A 17,291-nucleotide genomic window follows, 5' to 3' on the forward strand; every position below is an offset into this window, starting at 1 on the left:
AGCCTTTTTAGTCGCATTAAAGCTCAACAAACCCAATCCCCAATAATGTAATATAGGGTTGACTAGGGATCAATCCAAGGACTTGGTTCTTATTAAATTTAGAAATTATAGAATTTAACCTAATTATTATTTTCTAAAACTAGGTGGGGAAAGAAAAGATGAAACTAAAATCTAAAAAGAGAAACTAAAAGAATTAAAATCTAAGTAAAACTAATGGAGAAGTAGAAAGAAAACAATGCATGATATTTATCCTATATTACGGTAACTAATGCAATATGTATTAACAAGACTAAGCTAATGCAATTAAAAGAATCTTGAAAACTAAAAAGAAACTAAAACAGAATTCACAATCTAAAGTTCAAGTAATATGAAGGAAATCCTAATTTGGTAATTAACTAAGTGAATGAATGATAAGAACTAATATGGGAATGAATGCTAAGAAAGAAATTTAAGCAGTAACTGTGAATGGAAATTTATAAAATCTTAAAACACCCAAAAATAGAATTAAAATCTAACCTAATCACGTATCAACTAACTCAGTAAACAAATTATCTATTACTATCAAAACAAATCAAAATATAGGAAATGAAAACTTCTACTGGAAATGGATATGCAAAGAAAATCATAAAAGAGAGAACCAAACCCGCAAGAAACTCAGAATATAAAACTGGAATGTAAAATCATTGAATGGTAAAGCAAGGAAAGTAAAATCAAGTGCAGAAATTAATCGAACAAATTTAAATGTAAAGAAAATCGAAATTGGAAATTCACAGTACTTTATTGAAAACGAAATTTGAAATTACAAAATACCAGAGCTCACGAATACTCCAATGTCTGTCACCCAATGGAATTATCCAAGAACCCAGTGCAAGAGATCAAAGGTTCTACACTACAAAAACTGAAAATTCTAAAACTACAGCAAAGAGAATTGGAAACTCAAAGAAAACTGTAAAGCAAGGTATACAGCACACTGCCTGTCACCCAGTGCACGTACTCACAAAATTACAAAACTCCCTTTTTATAGGGAAAATCCAAAATCAGAAAAAGAGAAGAAAAATGGGAAAGGGGGGAAGAATCAGTTACGGTAGAAGCTTCTTGAATCACTCCTTCAACTACCTCTGATCGCGACAGCTTCACTTTGTGCTCCAACCGACACTGGTCCGATCAACATCTTGGGCTTGCTTCCTTTTGGGCCGTGGACCTTTCTTCAGCTTCCGCATTGATCCATTGAAATCGCGTCGCTGCTTCTTTTCTTCTGCTCTTGAAGAACCCTAAATCGAGGGTTTGTAAATTGGGGAGAGAAGTTTGCACGAGCTTTTGCCAAAATGAAAAGGGAATGGAAGACCCCGTCAACTTGCCTCTTTGCAGCAGCATAAAACGCTGCGTTTCATTTTTTTCAGCAAAAAGGGCTTCAGCCCAACTCCAACAATTAACACATCTCAGCCCAAATGACATCAAAAAAATGAATCTACAAAAATTTTAAGAAAAGTTAAACAAAAAAAAAATCTACAAAAGCAACTAATGTTTATTTTTCGAAATATTTTTACTAAAAAGTAAAATAGCATATTTATCTAACTAAAAAGGTAAAATTAACACTAATTCTATCAAAAACCTTTCTTAATCCTAATTACTCTAAACTACCTTAATTCTAAAAAATTAAAAGCTAAACTATTCTAAAAAAGTAATATTAACATAGAAAAATAGGGAAATTTAGACACTTAACAGTATTTTATCAAACAGTTGGTGTGCAAGGAATTTAACATAGTGTATTTACAATTTGTCAAGACTAGAAGTCATCCATTTCATTCTCATGCATTCACAAACATCTCAATTCCATCCAATAAGTATTCAATTTCAATTCTAGGTTCAATCATATTTCTCAATACTTCAAGAACCACAATTCATGCCATGGGTGATCAAGCCACAACAAGCATTAAGCATATAAATCAAATACTAACATGAATTGGAAAAGAATATATCATTAGCATAACAAAATACATAAGAATTTCATGTTTTACAACTAATCTCAACAAATAGGAAAAGCCCTCCATGGAGGAGAACTTAGGGTTCTACAAATTGAAGAGATAGGGAAGAAATTGGAACCAAAGAGAAGATGCAAAGCCTTTCCCAAGGTTCTTGGCAGCTGCTCCATGCTCCATTTGCGCTTCCCCTTCACATCTCCATCTCCAATTTGTGACCCATCTTCTTCCTCAACCCAAAAGGGGCAAAATCACCATTGATGAAGCTTGAAGACCCAAGGAGGAGTGGGAGAGTTTCCCAACACCCCAAACAGCCTCCAAGGGCCTCTCGCAGTCTCTCTAGGTGAAGAATGAAGTGTAGGAGGAGAAGTCCACCAAAAATCGCGAGACCCATGTTTAAATAACCCATTTTGACATATCAGCGAAAATTTGCGCCCAACTTGGATTCCTGGCGCCCAACGCGACTTTTCACTGCATCAGAAGTGAGTTACAGCAAGTTTTCGCGCCCAGCGCCACTTTCTCGCGCCCAGCCCCATTCTCTGGCGTCCAGCCCCATTCTGTGGCGTCCAGCCTGGAATCTCTCTGCAACTCTGGCGCCCAGCTTGGAATTCTGGCGCCCAGCTTGGATTTCTCTGCAACTCTGGCGCCCAGCTTGGATTTCTGGCGCCCAGCTCGGGCGGTTTTGACAGCATTCTAAAATTAAGGCTCTTCTGCGATTCCAAAGGCGTCCAACATGGGTATTTGCTTCAAATTTATCTTTTATTGTCCCAAAACATGTTCCCTTGAGTTCTTGCTTGTTTTCCTCCACTAGAATTGCTTCCTATTCCTTTATTTCACACACTCAAACATAGAGATTAGAGGTAAAAACAAGCATATACTAAATAAAACACAAGAAAACTAGAAAATACACTAAATGTGAGATAAAACAAGGTAAAAGCTATGAAGGAGTTGATTTGTTCACAAAATACACACACACAAACACGTAAAATCAACCGTTATCATTATGACACACTAGGCTCGTCCGGACTTAGAATGAATGTCGATCTGGGGCGGGTTGTGCACTTGTGGTGGCCTCTAGTACTTTGCAAAGCCATTGCCAATGGGTTTCACCCTACAACACACAAGGTTAGTTTGTTACCGCGCGATAGGCCTCCAGTGATAGCGCCTACCCTAGGACCTCCCACTACTCTCACCACATGCGTCAATCCTCTCTAAGTGAGAATGAAAGACCAGTAGAGTGTTGGGATAAACCCCCATTCACAACATTCAATCAATTCATAATCCTCTCTTGTTTCATCAAACATAAATTTTTATAGTCATCTAAGTGCATTCATGCTATATTAGCTCATACCAAACCCATATATCATCAACCAATCAAAGCAGAAGAAGAAAGGAATCAAAACAGGGTGTTCCACAACTAGGTTGTGCAAGTTTCCACACCCTGTGGATTTAGCTTGAGAAAACAGAAGGCAAAACAGATAGTTTCACAAGTGAGTTGTGGTTTTTACCACAACCTGTGGATTTACGTCTGGAATTGCATAATTGAAACGGAGAAGTGCACAAGCAGATTGTGGATTTTTCCATGGGTTATGGAATTGTGCAGAGCAGAAACTAACCTCTCATAGATACACTTTAAATCTCAATTTGGACAATTTCCTTCGAGGCTTTTTGGTGAATTTCTAACACTCTTAACTTGATCTATATGATGAAATAAACTTGTCTAATCAATTCTAACACTTCCTAACCTCGTTACCTAGTGATTAAGCTCAAAATTATACTCTAAATCTCCATCTTTATCAACCAAGATACCAAATTCTAAATCTACCACTTAGACATTGTTTTTAACCCTTTAGATACTTCTAACAAGTCAGAATTGACTTAACTAAGCTACCCAAACAGTCTAACTTGCTCTCTTACCCCTAATTTACAAAATCACTACTCCTCTTCCTCCAATCTAGCCTAAATACCTTAATTTACTTATCTTTCTATCTAGTTACCTGCATGATAAGATTCACAACAATCAAACCCTCATTTATATCATCACATATTGCTCATACCAGATTCTAATCAGAATTTCACAGTTTCATACTTCACGTATCGATTGGCACCCAATTTCTAACATACAAATTCACCCAATTTCAGTTCAAACAGTAACAGAACATCAAGACAATTTCACATTCACATTGTTTCACACTTCCAAACATAATTATAATCATGCAAATTCCAATTTCACTAAACAGAAATTAAAAACCCCAACTTCCCTTACCTTTACACGCACAACCAAGCATACAGGATGATTCAACTAGCCCCCTTGCACCGTGAGAAACTTAAAAATACCTAAAAATCATCATTTGATGATAGAAGACAATTTCTTAGAACCTAATCGAAACTAAAAATTGGAACCTAATCGAAACTAAAAATTGAGAGGATGCACAATGGGTTACATGTAATCAGATTTATTGCATGATCAAAACCCTAAAATGAACTGAAAAGAGGAAAAACACTTATCAGAGGAAAAATACTAAATTGATCGGTGGGATTTCGAGCTCTCAACGCTAGGAATCTTTATGTGCTTCCTGATTGTCGAGAAGATAGTTTAGTGAAGAGAAAGTGATGAGAGAAGGGAGAGAAGAGAAAGGATTATAGAAAGAGGAGGAAATAAACCCAGGAAAAGTTTAGAGAAAGAAGGTGGTAAGCAGGGAAAATGTTCATAGTTGATTTTTTTTGGTTTATATAAACAACACCATCAGCACTTTGGTCCACCTTTTGCATACACTTGGCCTCCCTTCTTTTCTGAATTTAGTGGCCCTTACGGTGCCTATATCATAATTAGATGTAATAAGATATAATCAAGATAAATCAAATTATGTCAGTTATTTATAAAATATTTCTATACATACATAAAATGAAATGTTTGTTTGACATTTAAAGGAATTTCAATTTTAATATATAATTTCTTCTAGAAAAATATTTAATTTATATTTAATTATCTATAAATATTTTAAACATTGTAGCTTATCAATTTTATTTAAAAAAAAAAAAACTATACAAATCATAAATTATAAGAGAAATAAAAACAATTAAGAAGTTAAAGGAGAATACATAAGAAGAGGTTCTATAGACGTATGACTTAAATATTGTCTCATCAATTAATCTCCTTCTTGCATTTGATGAGTTTAGGCTACAACATCTCATCACTATCAAATATAGACTTGATAGGTTTTGCCTTATTTTATGATCACACGTTAACGATTTCAAGAATATGCATTGTATTAAAGTAAAAACACTTCAACACATATAATCAATTTCATATTCATAGAATGTATGAATTGAAAATAATTCATTTATATTATTTCTATTATAAGGTACGAGCGTCAGATGATTTATGACAATATTCATTTGATTCTTTTGTTATCACAAGATATTCAATAACTTGAGACCTTTTATATACAAAACTAAATATATTATATGAATAACAACATATATATCTTCATTTTTATATGGTGTTTGTTATGATCAAAACTAACTAAGCTTTTTGTCATTAATGGATGAATGTTTTGTTATCATCAAAGCTAAGGGTTATTTTATAACATCTAATATAAGTAGACTCTATATATCCTTCATCTTTGGTTAACTCAATTTGATTTTTGGCATGAACCGACTTAATTCGACTTTTTAGATCGAACTGATTCGACTTGACCTTTCAATTTGGACTAACTCGACTTGACTTTTGACATGAGTTGACTTGGCTTGACTTTTGGTCTAAATCGATTCGACTTAAACTTTGACTTTAGCCGACTCAACTCAACATTCGTCTTGGACTCACTTGACTTGACCTTCATCACTAATTGACTAACTAGACCTTTTATTAGGATTGATTTAACTAGACTTTTGATTAATGATAACTCATCTTAATCTTAGATTAACTTGACTTGGTTCTTTAATCTAAATCTACTTGACTCACTTTTTGTGACTGACTAGATTAGTCTAAACCCAATCTAACTTGACTCAATTTAAATGTTCTTAATTTTAGATTTTAGAAATTTAAAATTATCCAATCTAAATTCGATCTAAATTTAATAAATAGATTAGATTTAAAATTCAAAAATATAAGTTTAAATTTTGAGAATAATTTATTTAAATAAATCCAAAATAATATAAATTTGAATAATTATAAATTGAATTTGAAAAATTAGATTTTTTTCATCATTTTCTTACGCGCGTGTGTTTGTACATATTGTGTGTAGCATTCCAACTTACATTTAATATTTGAAGAATATATTTTAATATATCTAAATTATTTACATTTATTTGAAATTATTATTTTTATTTTTATTGTTTATTTTTTAAAAAAAATACATAAAAATTTAATTTTTATGATTATTTTATTTTTATATAATGTGTAAAAGTGTGTATTAACGTCTTTATATTTATTTTACATATGAAAAAAAGTTATTAGTCTAATGAAAAAAAACAGTAAGAAAAATAGGCGTTAGGCGTTATGCTCACTGTTGTTCTAGTCTCTAGTTTCTAACAACAACTACTACTCATTCATTTTTGAGTGCCATGAACGTACCTTCCTCAAACTTCATCTTCACCTTCGCCATTCCCTGAGCCATGCCTTCTTCTCCCAAATCCTATGCCCTCCCCTACGGCCGCCACCCCTCGCCCTTCGTCGCGCGTAGATCCACCCTCTCCCTCCTCCTCATCTCCGTTCTCATCATCCTCTTCCTCTTCGCCATCGTCCCCTACCTAACCCAGATTCGCCACAGTGGCTGTGCCGACGTGCACCCCCGATCGGTGCGCGTCGTCTGGGAGCACGCCGGCAACGCGAACGCTGCTGTCGGTGTTGGAGATGGAGAGAGGCACAAGGTGATGGGGTTTGTGGGCGTTCAAACGGGATTTGGATCCGCTGGGAGAAGAGAGGCGTTAAGGAAGACGTGGTTTCCCTCTGATCGCCAAGGCCTTCAACGGTATTCGCTTTATCTCTTCTAACTCCTCCCCAATTGTGTTTTTTTAGCTTAAATGCAGTTTTAGTCCTCAAACTTTGCTTTTTAACTCTGCCAAATAGTATCGTGTCATCCCTTTACTCCACCTCATCTATGATATAATGCATTTATTTTTGTTGTTGTTGCTGTTGCAGTTTTTGTGATCTTTTGCATTTGTCCAAATTTGGTTACTATATGTTCAATTGAGCGATTTCAGTGTTGGAATATTTTCATTTGTTAAAATTGGGTACCTCCATTTGTCTCACATCTAAATAGTGTTGAAATTAGCTAACAATAACATCTAGTTCTTCTTTGCCAGGATGAGTGTGGTTTCTTTGGTCCATGGATATGATTCACCAGTGTCCTAAGGTTATTCCTAAGACTAAACTCAACCGAAAGATAAGTAAAGTCTGACATAATTGTTTCTACTAAGATCGAACCTGGAGAGTCTATAAAAGAAATTCAAATGAACTTCTGTTCTTAATTTTGGTTTTCATTTATTTTATTCTTAATCTGCTCCCAAAAAATATTGAAGAGAATGTTTTGCTTTTGCAACGAATAAAAGTAATGTATTTATTGAGAAGAGTGACAATAGTATAATGTGTTGAAATAAGTAATAAGTAGTGCATTGGGAACCATTTATATGCTGTAATCATGATTAGTACTTAGTCTTGTACCTAGAATTCTAGTGCACTCTGAGTTGTACCTAGGAATTTAGGGTAGTCTTTTGATCTTTCATCTTCCATTGTATCAGTTTCTATCATTATAAATAGAAGATCACAAGAGGGATCTTGTATGCCCTCCAATTTTATATTCTCTTATTATTCTCAACTTAATGAAATTGATTTAATAAGTAACATATTCATTTTTGTTATTCATAATATATGAAAAGACATTGTATCAGTTTCTCTTAATATTCATTTTGGGATTGAGGGATTACTATCTCTTGCCTAATTAACTGTTTGATCTGTTAGTAACTAATGATGTAGAGATAACACTTGTGCATTTGAGTGATTATGTGAGTTTATTCACCTCGCTTGTTCCCATTGTATTCATTCATGGTTTGAATAGTCTTATAGAAAAAAAGATTTTTGACTTGTATCAGTCTGATAATTAAGTACGAGGTGGTTGATGATATCAAATTCTGTTGCAAAATTACTCCATCAGAAGAATGGTGACCAAAGTTGTACAAGTAAACATAAGGAGGACCAAAATTGCATATAAGTCTTTTATTTTTAGTGATAGGGTTTTGAGAAAAGTGAATGGTTTTGCAGATGATTTTTTTTTTTTTTTTGAGTTTTGATGTGAGAACAAAGTTTTTTACGGTGATGTTACTAATTCTCTTCTGGGAAATTGTTTAGGGGCCCGGATGTTAGGAATTCAGAAATGTGTAGTGCAATATCAAAAGTTTGTATCTGGACTAGGAGTGGGGTGACATTTGTTCTGTCTTAGGCTGCGTTTGTTTCCGCGTATGCATAGTTTCCGAATGTGTAAAAGGATGGATTTGCGATTAATCCATGCATTTGTTTCCACTGATTTGCAGTGATTCAAAAGTGCAGATTTGCAGGAGAAATTATAAATCCATCCACACATATTATAACAGATTTGTCATGATGTATTCCATTCACTAAGTGTTTGGATTGTGGAGTGGATTTGAAGAAGAGTGAGCGGATTGATTTGAGGAGATAGAGAGGGGATTGTGGTGTTATTTGGATTAAGGGATTTGAAAGGATAGATGAAGAGATTTGATTGATGTGAATGATGTGATAGCGTTTGTGAATCCAAATCATCATTCACATCAATCAAATCTCTTCCTCTATCCTTCCAAATCCCTTGATCCAAACAACACCACAATCCTCTCAAATCCATCTAGTGATAGGATATAATGTATATGATAGATAGGAGGAAACATATTAAAAAGTAGTTGAGTTAGGTTGTTAGGGTGAGTAAGGGTTCCTTTATATAGTTGGGGGCTCCTGGTATGGAGGGAACTTTTGGATAATTTTGTAGATTGAGCTTTAGCTCTTTGTGAAAGGAAAACCCTTGGAGAAGAGTGTTTTCCTATTTTTGTGTTCTTTTCAATTTATACAATAAGAATATTACTCTTCTTTCTCTTTTCAATTCTGGATTCCTAACATCTAGTCACTCTCCCCCAAACCACTCCCCAATCCAAACACTCAGTTAATAACGACTATCAAGCAACACATTGTTTTAGAAGCATCAAATAATTATAATTTCTTTTCTTCTAAAATATAGAAGTTAAAAAGAAAAGTCTTTTTTTTTCAAAAATAAATGATATTGTAAGTATGTATTTTTTTTTTCTACTTTTAATGGTTTAAGATATATTTTTTGTTTTAGTTCATCAAAGTTTTTATTCATTTTTTCACTTAACAAAAATGACGTGGTTTTCGTCCTTCAGCATGGACTAGAGGCATGTGATTTTTGTAAATTGTAGGGATGAAAAACTAAGAACCTTTTGTAGGGAGTAAACCTTAAAGGTCATATTTTTAGGGACTTTTAGTATATTTAAGTGAAGTATTTTTATATACAGCTATAGTTTTGGAAATGTACATGAACCATGATCTTTTTTGTAGTGATACTCGTCATTTATATTTGGATTTTACAACATTGATATTAATATATTATAATGGAGAGGGTGGAAAGGAAAGTGAAAATGGATGGGAGGTGATGGTTATCTGTATTTTATTGTGAATTTGAGTATTACTGATTTGCAAACCTTATTTGTAAAACTGTTTCTGAATGTCCCACATCCTAGGTTCTCGTTTCTGTTAATTTAGCTTGGTTTGGATTCGGCTATAATGTAGATTGCAGTGTCTGAAGTTATGTAAATTTGGTGATTGTATTTTGTTGGTGGGTTGGATATTTTGAGGGAAGCTGGTTTGTGAATGGAGGAAGTTGGTGCTGTCATTTTAATTATTGACTGTTGCTTGCAGCTTGGAAGAAGCCACTGGGTTGGCATTTAGGTTTATCATTGGTAGAACAAGTGACAGAGGAAAGATGTCCGCACTTCATAAGGAAGTAGCAGAATATGATGATTTCATTTTGTTGGATATCCAAGAGGAGTACAGTAAGCTCCCATACAAAACGTGTGTGCTGAGAATGACTACATTTTTTTTTTTTTCTGTATTGTAATTGCTAAATTGAAAATTCATTCATCACAGGTTAGCTTTCTTCAAAGCTGCTTATGCTCTTTTTGATGCTGAATTTTATGTCAAAGCTGATGATGACATATATTTAAGGCCAGGTGACTTGATATTTTAATGCTTATTGTGGTAAATACATTGAAGAACTTCCTTTATGAGATGACATTTTACAATTCTAATCAAGATTTATGTTCATATTTTTAATCTGTCTTCAGATCGTCTATCATTGCTACTGGCCAAAGAACGATCTCATCCTCAGACATACATAGGATGTATGAAAAAAGGACCTGTTTTCACTGATCCAAAACTCAAATGGTTAGTTTTGTTTTGATGATTTTAGTTTATCCTAAAAGTTGTAGTTTGATTCTGTATAGATGAATTTTCCCATCTCCGCACTTTCAGCTTGACACAATTTTACACAACAGAAATAAAAAAATTATTCCATTAATAAATTACTCCAACAATGAAACAAGAGTAATATATAGAACTTGAGGTCTCTACTTGATGAGGCTATTTGCCTGAGAAAGAAATATAAATTATTAATACTATTTAGTTGTTAGATTTACAAACGAACAAAAAAATTATGCCATTAATAAATTACACCAACAATGAAACAAGAATAATCTGTAGAACTTGAGGTCTCTACTTGATGAGGCTATTTGCCTGAGAAAGAAATATAAATTATGAATACTATTTAGCTGTTACATTTACAAACGAACAACTACTATCGCAAGAGAGATAATGTAAGATAAGTTTGCATGTAGATTCCTGTTTTAATCATACTTCTGAGGCCATAGGTTCTTTTCAAGGTGAAATGCATATACTTTCATCCAAAAGTTGAAAGTAAAGTGGTTCACTGTGGTTGAATCAAAATAAATATTGTTTACATCACAGGATGTTATTAAAATAATTGTGGAATTCGACTACTTTTTGTTTTCATCTTTAATTTTCATTTAACAACAGATAGATTTTCTTAAATAGTAATAGACACCGAAAGATAAAAGCTATCTTTCTTCAAAGTATATATAATATACTTTGTCTACTCAATTAAAATAAAATATTTGTTAATCGCTCTTCTATTGTTAACGATAGATACTGTTGGGGAATGACCTTTTTAATCCCACGTAATGGGATAAGGCTTTGAATTGTTGGTTGTAAACTTGATCCCCAAGAAATGATCATAAAATTACAAGATTGAAACAATTTCAAACCTTTTAATGTGGCACTTCATTGCCAATTTTGTTTTAGACCTCATTATCACTATTTGTCACCGTTATATTTTTTGGGTTGAAAATGCTGATGTAGTATGGTATCTAGCCTCACCACATTGTTACACTTAAGGCCTCAACTTGTAACCAGCATTTTATCATACTTTTTCTTATGGAGTACTTTTTCTGATAAAATCCTGTAGGTATGAGCCTTTGTCTAATTTGCTTGGAAAGGAGTATTTTCTTCATGCCTATGGTCCTATTTATGCTCTTTCTGCTGATGTTGTCTCAAGCTTGGTTGCTCTTAGGAATGACAGGCAAGTATTCTTTCCTCCAGAACTTGCATGGCCACATGACCTTAAGTAGACAGTAGAATCACAAATCTTTCTTGTAGTTTATTGGGCACAGTAGGAATTAATACTCGCTCGATACACTCGTTGATGTTTAGATATAAAAATGTTTTTTGGGCTGATCCATTTCTAAGCAGGTATGCAATGCACAAGGAAAACAAAAATATCAGGAGATTTGTGTGCTAGGTTGGATAATTTCAGTTTCTAATCTCATAAAAGAAATAGTTGAGATACTGCCCTAATCTTTGCCTAGTCTTGTTAGTTTTCTCACTGGTGCAAATGGATTGAGAGCTATACTCTTTGTTACCTAAACAATATCATATTTTGGAGTTTGAAGTCTTAAATTTCCTTTTGATATAAAGGGCTGGTGGTTACAATGTATAAATATGATGATATGGACCTTGTTCAATACATAACCTCTTTCTCACTTCAATATAATGCTTTTGCATTGTTTCAGTTTCCGAATGTTCAGCAATGAGGATGTTACTATTGGAGCTTGGATGCTAGCTATGAACGTCAACCATGAGAATAATCATGAACTTTGTGCTACAGACTGCACAGCCACATCTGTTGCTGTGTGGGATATTCCAAAGTGTTCAGGTTGGTGTTTCTCTTTGAACAATGATGTTACAACAGCATCAGTATTTGGTGCTTTGCAAGACAGAATTTTCTAGGAGAATCTTAAAAGTATGAAATTCATGAATAGGGATCCCATAAAATAATTGTTATTATGGGCTACCTCATGGTGCATTGTTTTGAGCTATTCAATGTTGTCTCCAAATATCGATGGAGCGGTTTGGATGGAAAAAGGGAAGGATATTTTTTAATTTCTAAACTAAGATGATGTTTATAAAAATAAATTAAGGGATGTTAAAGGATCATTATCATTGAAAGGTAACATCATAATCTGCCATTTTTATTTCCTTCATTTTAATATAATCTCAAATAAGGGATTCTAGTTAAAATGAAAATTTCTCTTCCCTCCCCTTTCCCTCTAAAGATCATCTCTTCAAAGGAAAAATTTTGTTAAAAAGACCTTTTTAATGGATGAGCTGCTGAAGTTTGTAGCATCAAAATAAATAATGAAATATCTTCCTACAAAATATTTAATAATGACCTTATCCGTATTTGAGTCATGAAATAATCCGCAAATTGGGAATCTGTTTTTGGTGAGTTTATATGATTAAATCGTTTGAGAGGATCTTTTATACTTTGTAGTCTGCATTTAACTTCTTGTTATGTGTATGTCCACACACACACACACACACATATATATATATATATATGCTCCTGAAAATGGAAGATTTTATCCTAATGATCTGCTGTTCACCTACAGGTCTCTGCAATCCAGAAAAGAAAATGTTGGAACTCCATCAAAAGGAGACCTGCTCTAAGACCCCAACTCTGGAATCAGATGATGAATAGAATTTGTGGGTATATAAAAGCAAAGAAAGCTCAGAAAGCTATCACTGCCATTCTTATGATCTTTCTCATTCCATTTATTAGAAGAGAGGTGGTTGTGTTTTATTTCCTCAGTTTTCTTCCCCTTGTATACTTGGGAGAGGTTAGCATTAGCCTATATGAACAAGGTTCTTTAGGGAAGGCTTTTATATATATATATATATATATATATATATATATATATATATATATATACACTACATGAGAGAATAGATAGATTTCACAAATGAGAGACCAATAGATAATTTACTAATTGTGATTTTAATTTTATTCTTTCTTGGGGTTATATATATATACCCTGATTCATGTTGTACTTTTTAAAAAAATGGGAGTTTTGTACAAGTTTTCCCTCTTGCATGTCTCATTTAAATTCAAGGTTCATGTCTTCATCACGTACTACATATGGATACGGACACATACAACACGGATACACGGATACGGACATGGAGATACGGTTAACGGATATAACATGGACATGGAAATATGGTTAAATTGAAAAAAATATAAGATATGGGACATGACAAGTGTGTGTGTGTGTGTATATATATATATATATATATATATATATATATATATATATATATATATGTATATATATATATATAACAAAAAGCGAAAAGTAGTGATAATTTAAGATTGTTCTGTTGATTCATTTTCTGAAATTAATAGGTTTAGTTTTATATTCTTAAAGAAAGTCTCCACCAAAAAAAGAGAAGCGTAAGGTAGAAACTATGGAATCATTCTTAATGAACTTGTTTGCTGTCAAAAGAAGTATAATGCATGATGTGTAATATCTAACAACAAAAACCCTTAAATCTTACGTATCTATTATTATTACTTTCATTAGATTCTTTTCCATTTTCTCACTAAAGCAAACAATGCGGTGCAACAAAACATTACATGGATTTTATTTTTTTTAAAGTTGTTTTTGCAATCGCAGTAATAATAATAATTGTGGTCGATTTTAATAGTGTATTCTAAAAGTATATTAAATATAATTTAATTTTAAAATTGAATATATATTAATAATTTTCAAACTATTAATAATTTATGATGGTAGATACACCCTTGTTCACTTCAAAAAAAAATTATTTTCAATAGTAATCACATGTTAAATAGTATTCTCTTTCCTCTATTATAAGTAACATTCTTTTATAAGAAACAATCTAAATTATGTCTTGTATTAATTTAAAAACAGCCTTAATGTTATATATAATTGCTGAAATAGGTTACTTTTAAATTTTTGTAAATGTTTCTTAACACACATATAATATTATAAACATATACCATCTTAAGTATATTTTATGCTATCAATTAAATTAACTAAATTCCTTGATGAGGATAATTAGTCCATAGAAGAAACTACTTCTTGGATCAAATTTATCTTCAATAATACCTTATTTTAGTGTTATTATATATATATATATATATATATATATATATATATATATATATATATATATATAACATTATTTGTTGACTATTTTACATAAAATCCCTCAACCACCTTGTCCTCAAAATCATTGACAAAAGCTGAAATTTCCCAACAATCCTCTTGCCCTAATAAATGAATCTGATTTTAGTCATTTTCACTGTTTAAAAATTAACATCCTATAAAATATGGTGTGTGTCTTTAGTTGGCAAATGTTATATGCTTCTAATAAAATTTGCAGTCATATTTTTACCAAGCCTTACTTTTCCTAATTGATCAAAGGACTAATTTTTAATCTTTTAATAAGAACTATTTATGTGAGAAAAAAAAAGTAATTCTATTACTATAGTTGTAACAATAATTTTGAAAGAAAAAATGTTTATTATTTTAACCTTAAAAGATGAGGTGGTAGGAGATAAGTAAGAATCTCTTGATTCATGCATATTATGATAGTGAGTGGCAAAGCAAGAAAACAAAGTTCAAAAGAAGACAAACCTGTCACCAAATGAAGCTGTCTTTGCTTCGTTGTTTTGCATGTGTTTTTGAGCCCTCCAAGCATGAATGCAAAAATATTGAAAAAGCTATTATAAACATACCTTTAACAACTTTTTTTTCGACAATTTTTTTATAAGCATTTACGTGATAACTTGTGATTAGTTCGTTTCTAATACACAAACTAATAAATACTTGACACATAATCTATTGTTAAAAAAATTATTAAAATATTATGATTCTTATGAAAATTTGTTGAGTTATACATTAAATTTTGTGTTTGACTTAAGTTAAACGATAAGACATTTTCTTTTTTAATAAAATCGGATGGAAAGTTTTTGGTTATCATACATTAAGGATCATGTTCAAAAATAACTAATAATATTAAATTTAAATACATTTTTAATGAAGTAAAATAAATTGTTTTCTTCATTCTTTTCTAAATTTGAATTCTTTACTTTATAACCTTTCAAACATACAATTTTCGATTTTACTTCTCATAAAATCTTTAATTTTTCATTAGTTTGAAAACGTTTGTCCTATATTTGTAATGATGATTCAATTCTTTTTTACTTAATATGATTCCTATATTTTTTAATAAGATTCAGTATAGTTTTTTTTTTTTTTTTTATGAAATCAACATTAATATCATTTAAAAAATAATAAGGTGACATATGTCAATATAATCACAATTTTTTTACATGTAAAATAAAAGAAGAATAACATTAATAATGATCTAACGAAAATGATCACACTAAGTTTTTTTAACAAATATAAAGACAACGTTAAAAAAAGAAACATTATCGTAGATTCTAAAAATATTATTAAATTATTTTATTCCTCTAAGACTTCAAATAAATTTGTGCTGACTATAATATAAAAGGTAAACAAATTGCACATATGTTAATAAATCATTAAAAAAGAATATAGTAGGGTCAATTGTTTCAGAAACACCATAGGAAAGACTTGGAATAATTAATTTATCATTGTTATTATTATAATAAAGGTTGTGGTTGATGGAATGAAATTGAATGGTGGTAATTGGTAACGGATGCATAATGATGGATCCATTATTGGGTTGTGAAAAGTCAACCATAGTGGCCCATTGTCCTATTTGAAGTATCTTTTTAACGAATCACGCAATAGAGGGGCCCATGTAGTGTAAGTATAACACGTGACACCAACCATCTTATAATTTCATTCAATTTTTACTTCTAAAACTTTAATAATCAAATCAAATTCACTCATAATAACTTCATGATAATGTTGTTAGGATGGTAGTATCAAAGGTATACAAGTGATATTGTTCATGTTTAGTAGACGTGGCAAACAATTTGGGCCACTCAACTGAGCTCAATGATATCACCATTACGAAAAATAATGGTTGAACTATGTGTGTTAAATATAATGAAGTGTAATGGATGATTTTTTGACAAAATGTCAATATGATATATATGTCTAAACACTATCCTGTTTTAAAGTTTAATAAAATAACATTATACGATATAAGAATATGAAAATACTTAATTAGAAGAATATGATAGGCAGAAACATAAGTGTTAGAAACAAATTCTCTAATCATCCATCAACGTAGGGAAGTTGTTGGAATCCGTTTTGGAAACTAAACGAAGATTCATGAAGGGAGCATCAATTTAAACTAAGACTAAGAGATTGGAAGAAATGAAGAAGATTCATCAACACATTTGGAAGATCATCATATGTTGAAGGAGCATCCTTAAAGCAACTTCCATCATTTGGTATCAGAGTTATGGTCACTATCTTGGAAGTCTTCAAAAGATAAGTGCTTAAAAGTTCTTACCCATTCTGTTTACCCATTTGTGTTCTTGTGAATTCTTTGTCGTTTCATCTTTTCTAGAATGTCTAATATGTTATTTGAGTCATGAGTTTATGTTGTATGTCTTGAAATATTGATTCAAATTAATTGTTCTTCTTGAATCATCCATGTTGTGTGCCTAGGATTTCCAATTTTTCTATTTGTATGTGTGTGCAAAGTTTATGGCTTTATGTCATGGGTTTAGGTCATCTTTTGTGTCATTTTCTTTGATTATATGATCTTATTGTTTTGTCCTAAGTCTTGTATCATATATGTCATCACATCTTTGTTGAACTTGAAAAAAAAAATTGAAAACATTGAATACTTGAAGCCTACCCATTTTCTGAAATCTAGTGCAAAGAGTTGTTTGAATTTCATATTTC

At 31.9% G+C, this 17,291-nt stretch overlaps 1 protein-coding gene across 1 annotated transcript; it reads left to right on the top strand.

Moving 5' to 3' along the window:
• The first annotated feature begins 6,473 nt into the window (after positions 1–6,473).
• On the top strand, positions 6,474–13,311 carry LOC106755060 (probable beta-1,3-galactosyltransferase 14). Its single transcript, XM_014637157.2, has 7 exons — positions 6,474–6,952; positions 9,922–10,074; positions 10,150–10,232; positions 10,347–10,446; positions 11,543–11,656; positions 12,147–12,289; positions 13,026–13,311. Exons 1-7 carry the CDS (start codon positions 6,597–6,599, stop codon positions 13,112–13,114), a joined length of 1,038 nt encoding a protein of 345 aa, XP_014492643.1. The 5' UTR covers positions 6,474–6,596; the 3' UTR covers positions 13,115–13,311.
• The last annotated feature ends 3,980 nt before the right edge of the window (positions 13,312–17,291 follow it).

Source organism: Vigna radiata, chromosome 2 (genome assembly GCF_000741045.1).
Source record: "Vigna radiata var. radiata cultivar VC1973A chromosome 2, Vradiata_ver6, whole genome shotgun sequence".
Classification (NCBI taxonomy): domain Eukaryota; kingdom Viridiplantae; phylum Streptophyta; class Magnoliopsida; order Fabales; family Fabaceae; genus Vigna; species Vigna radiata.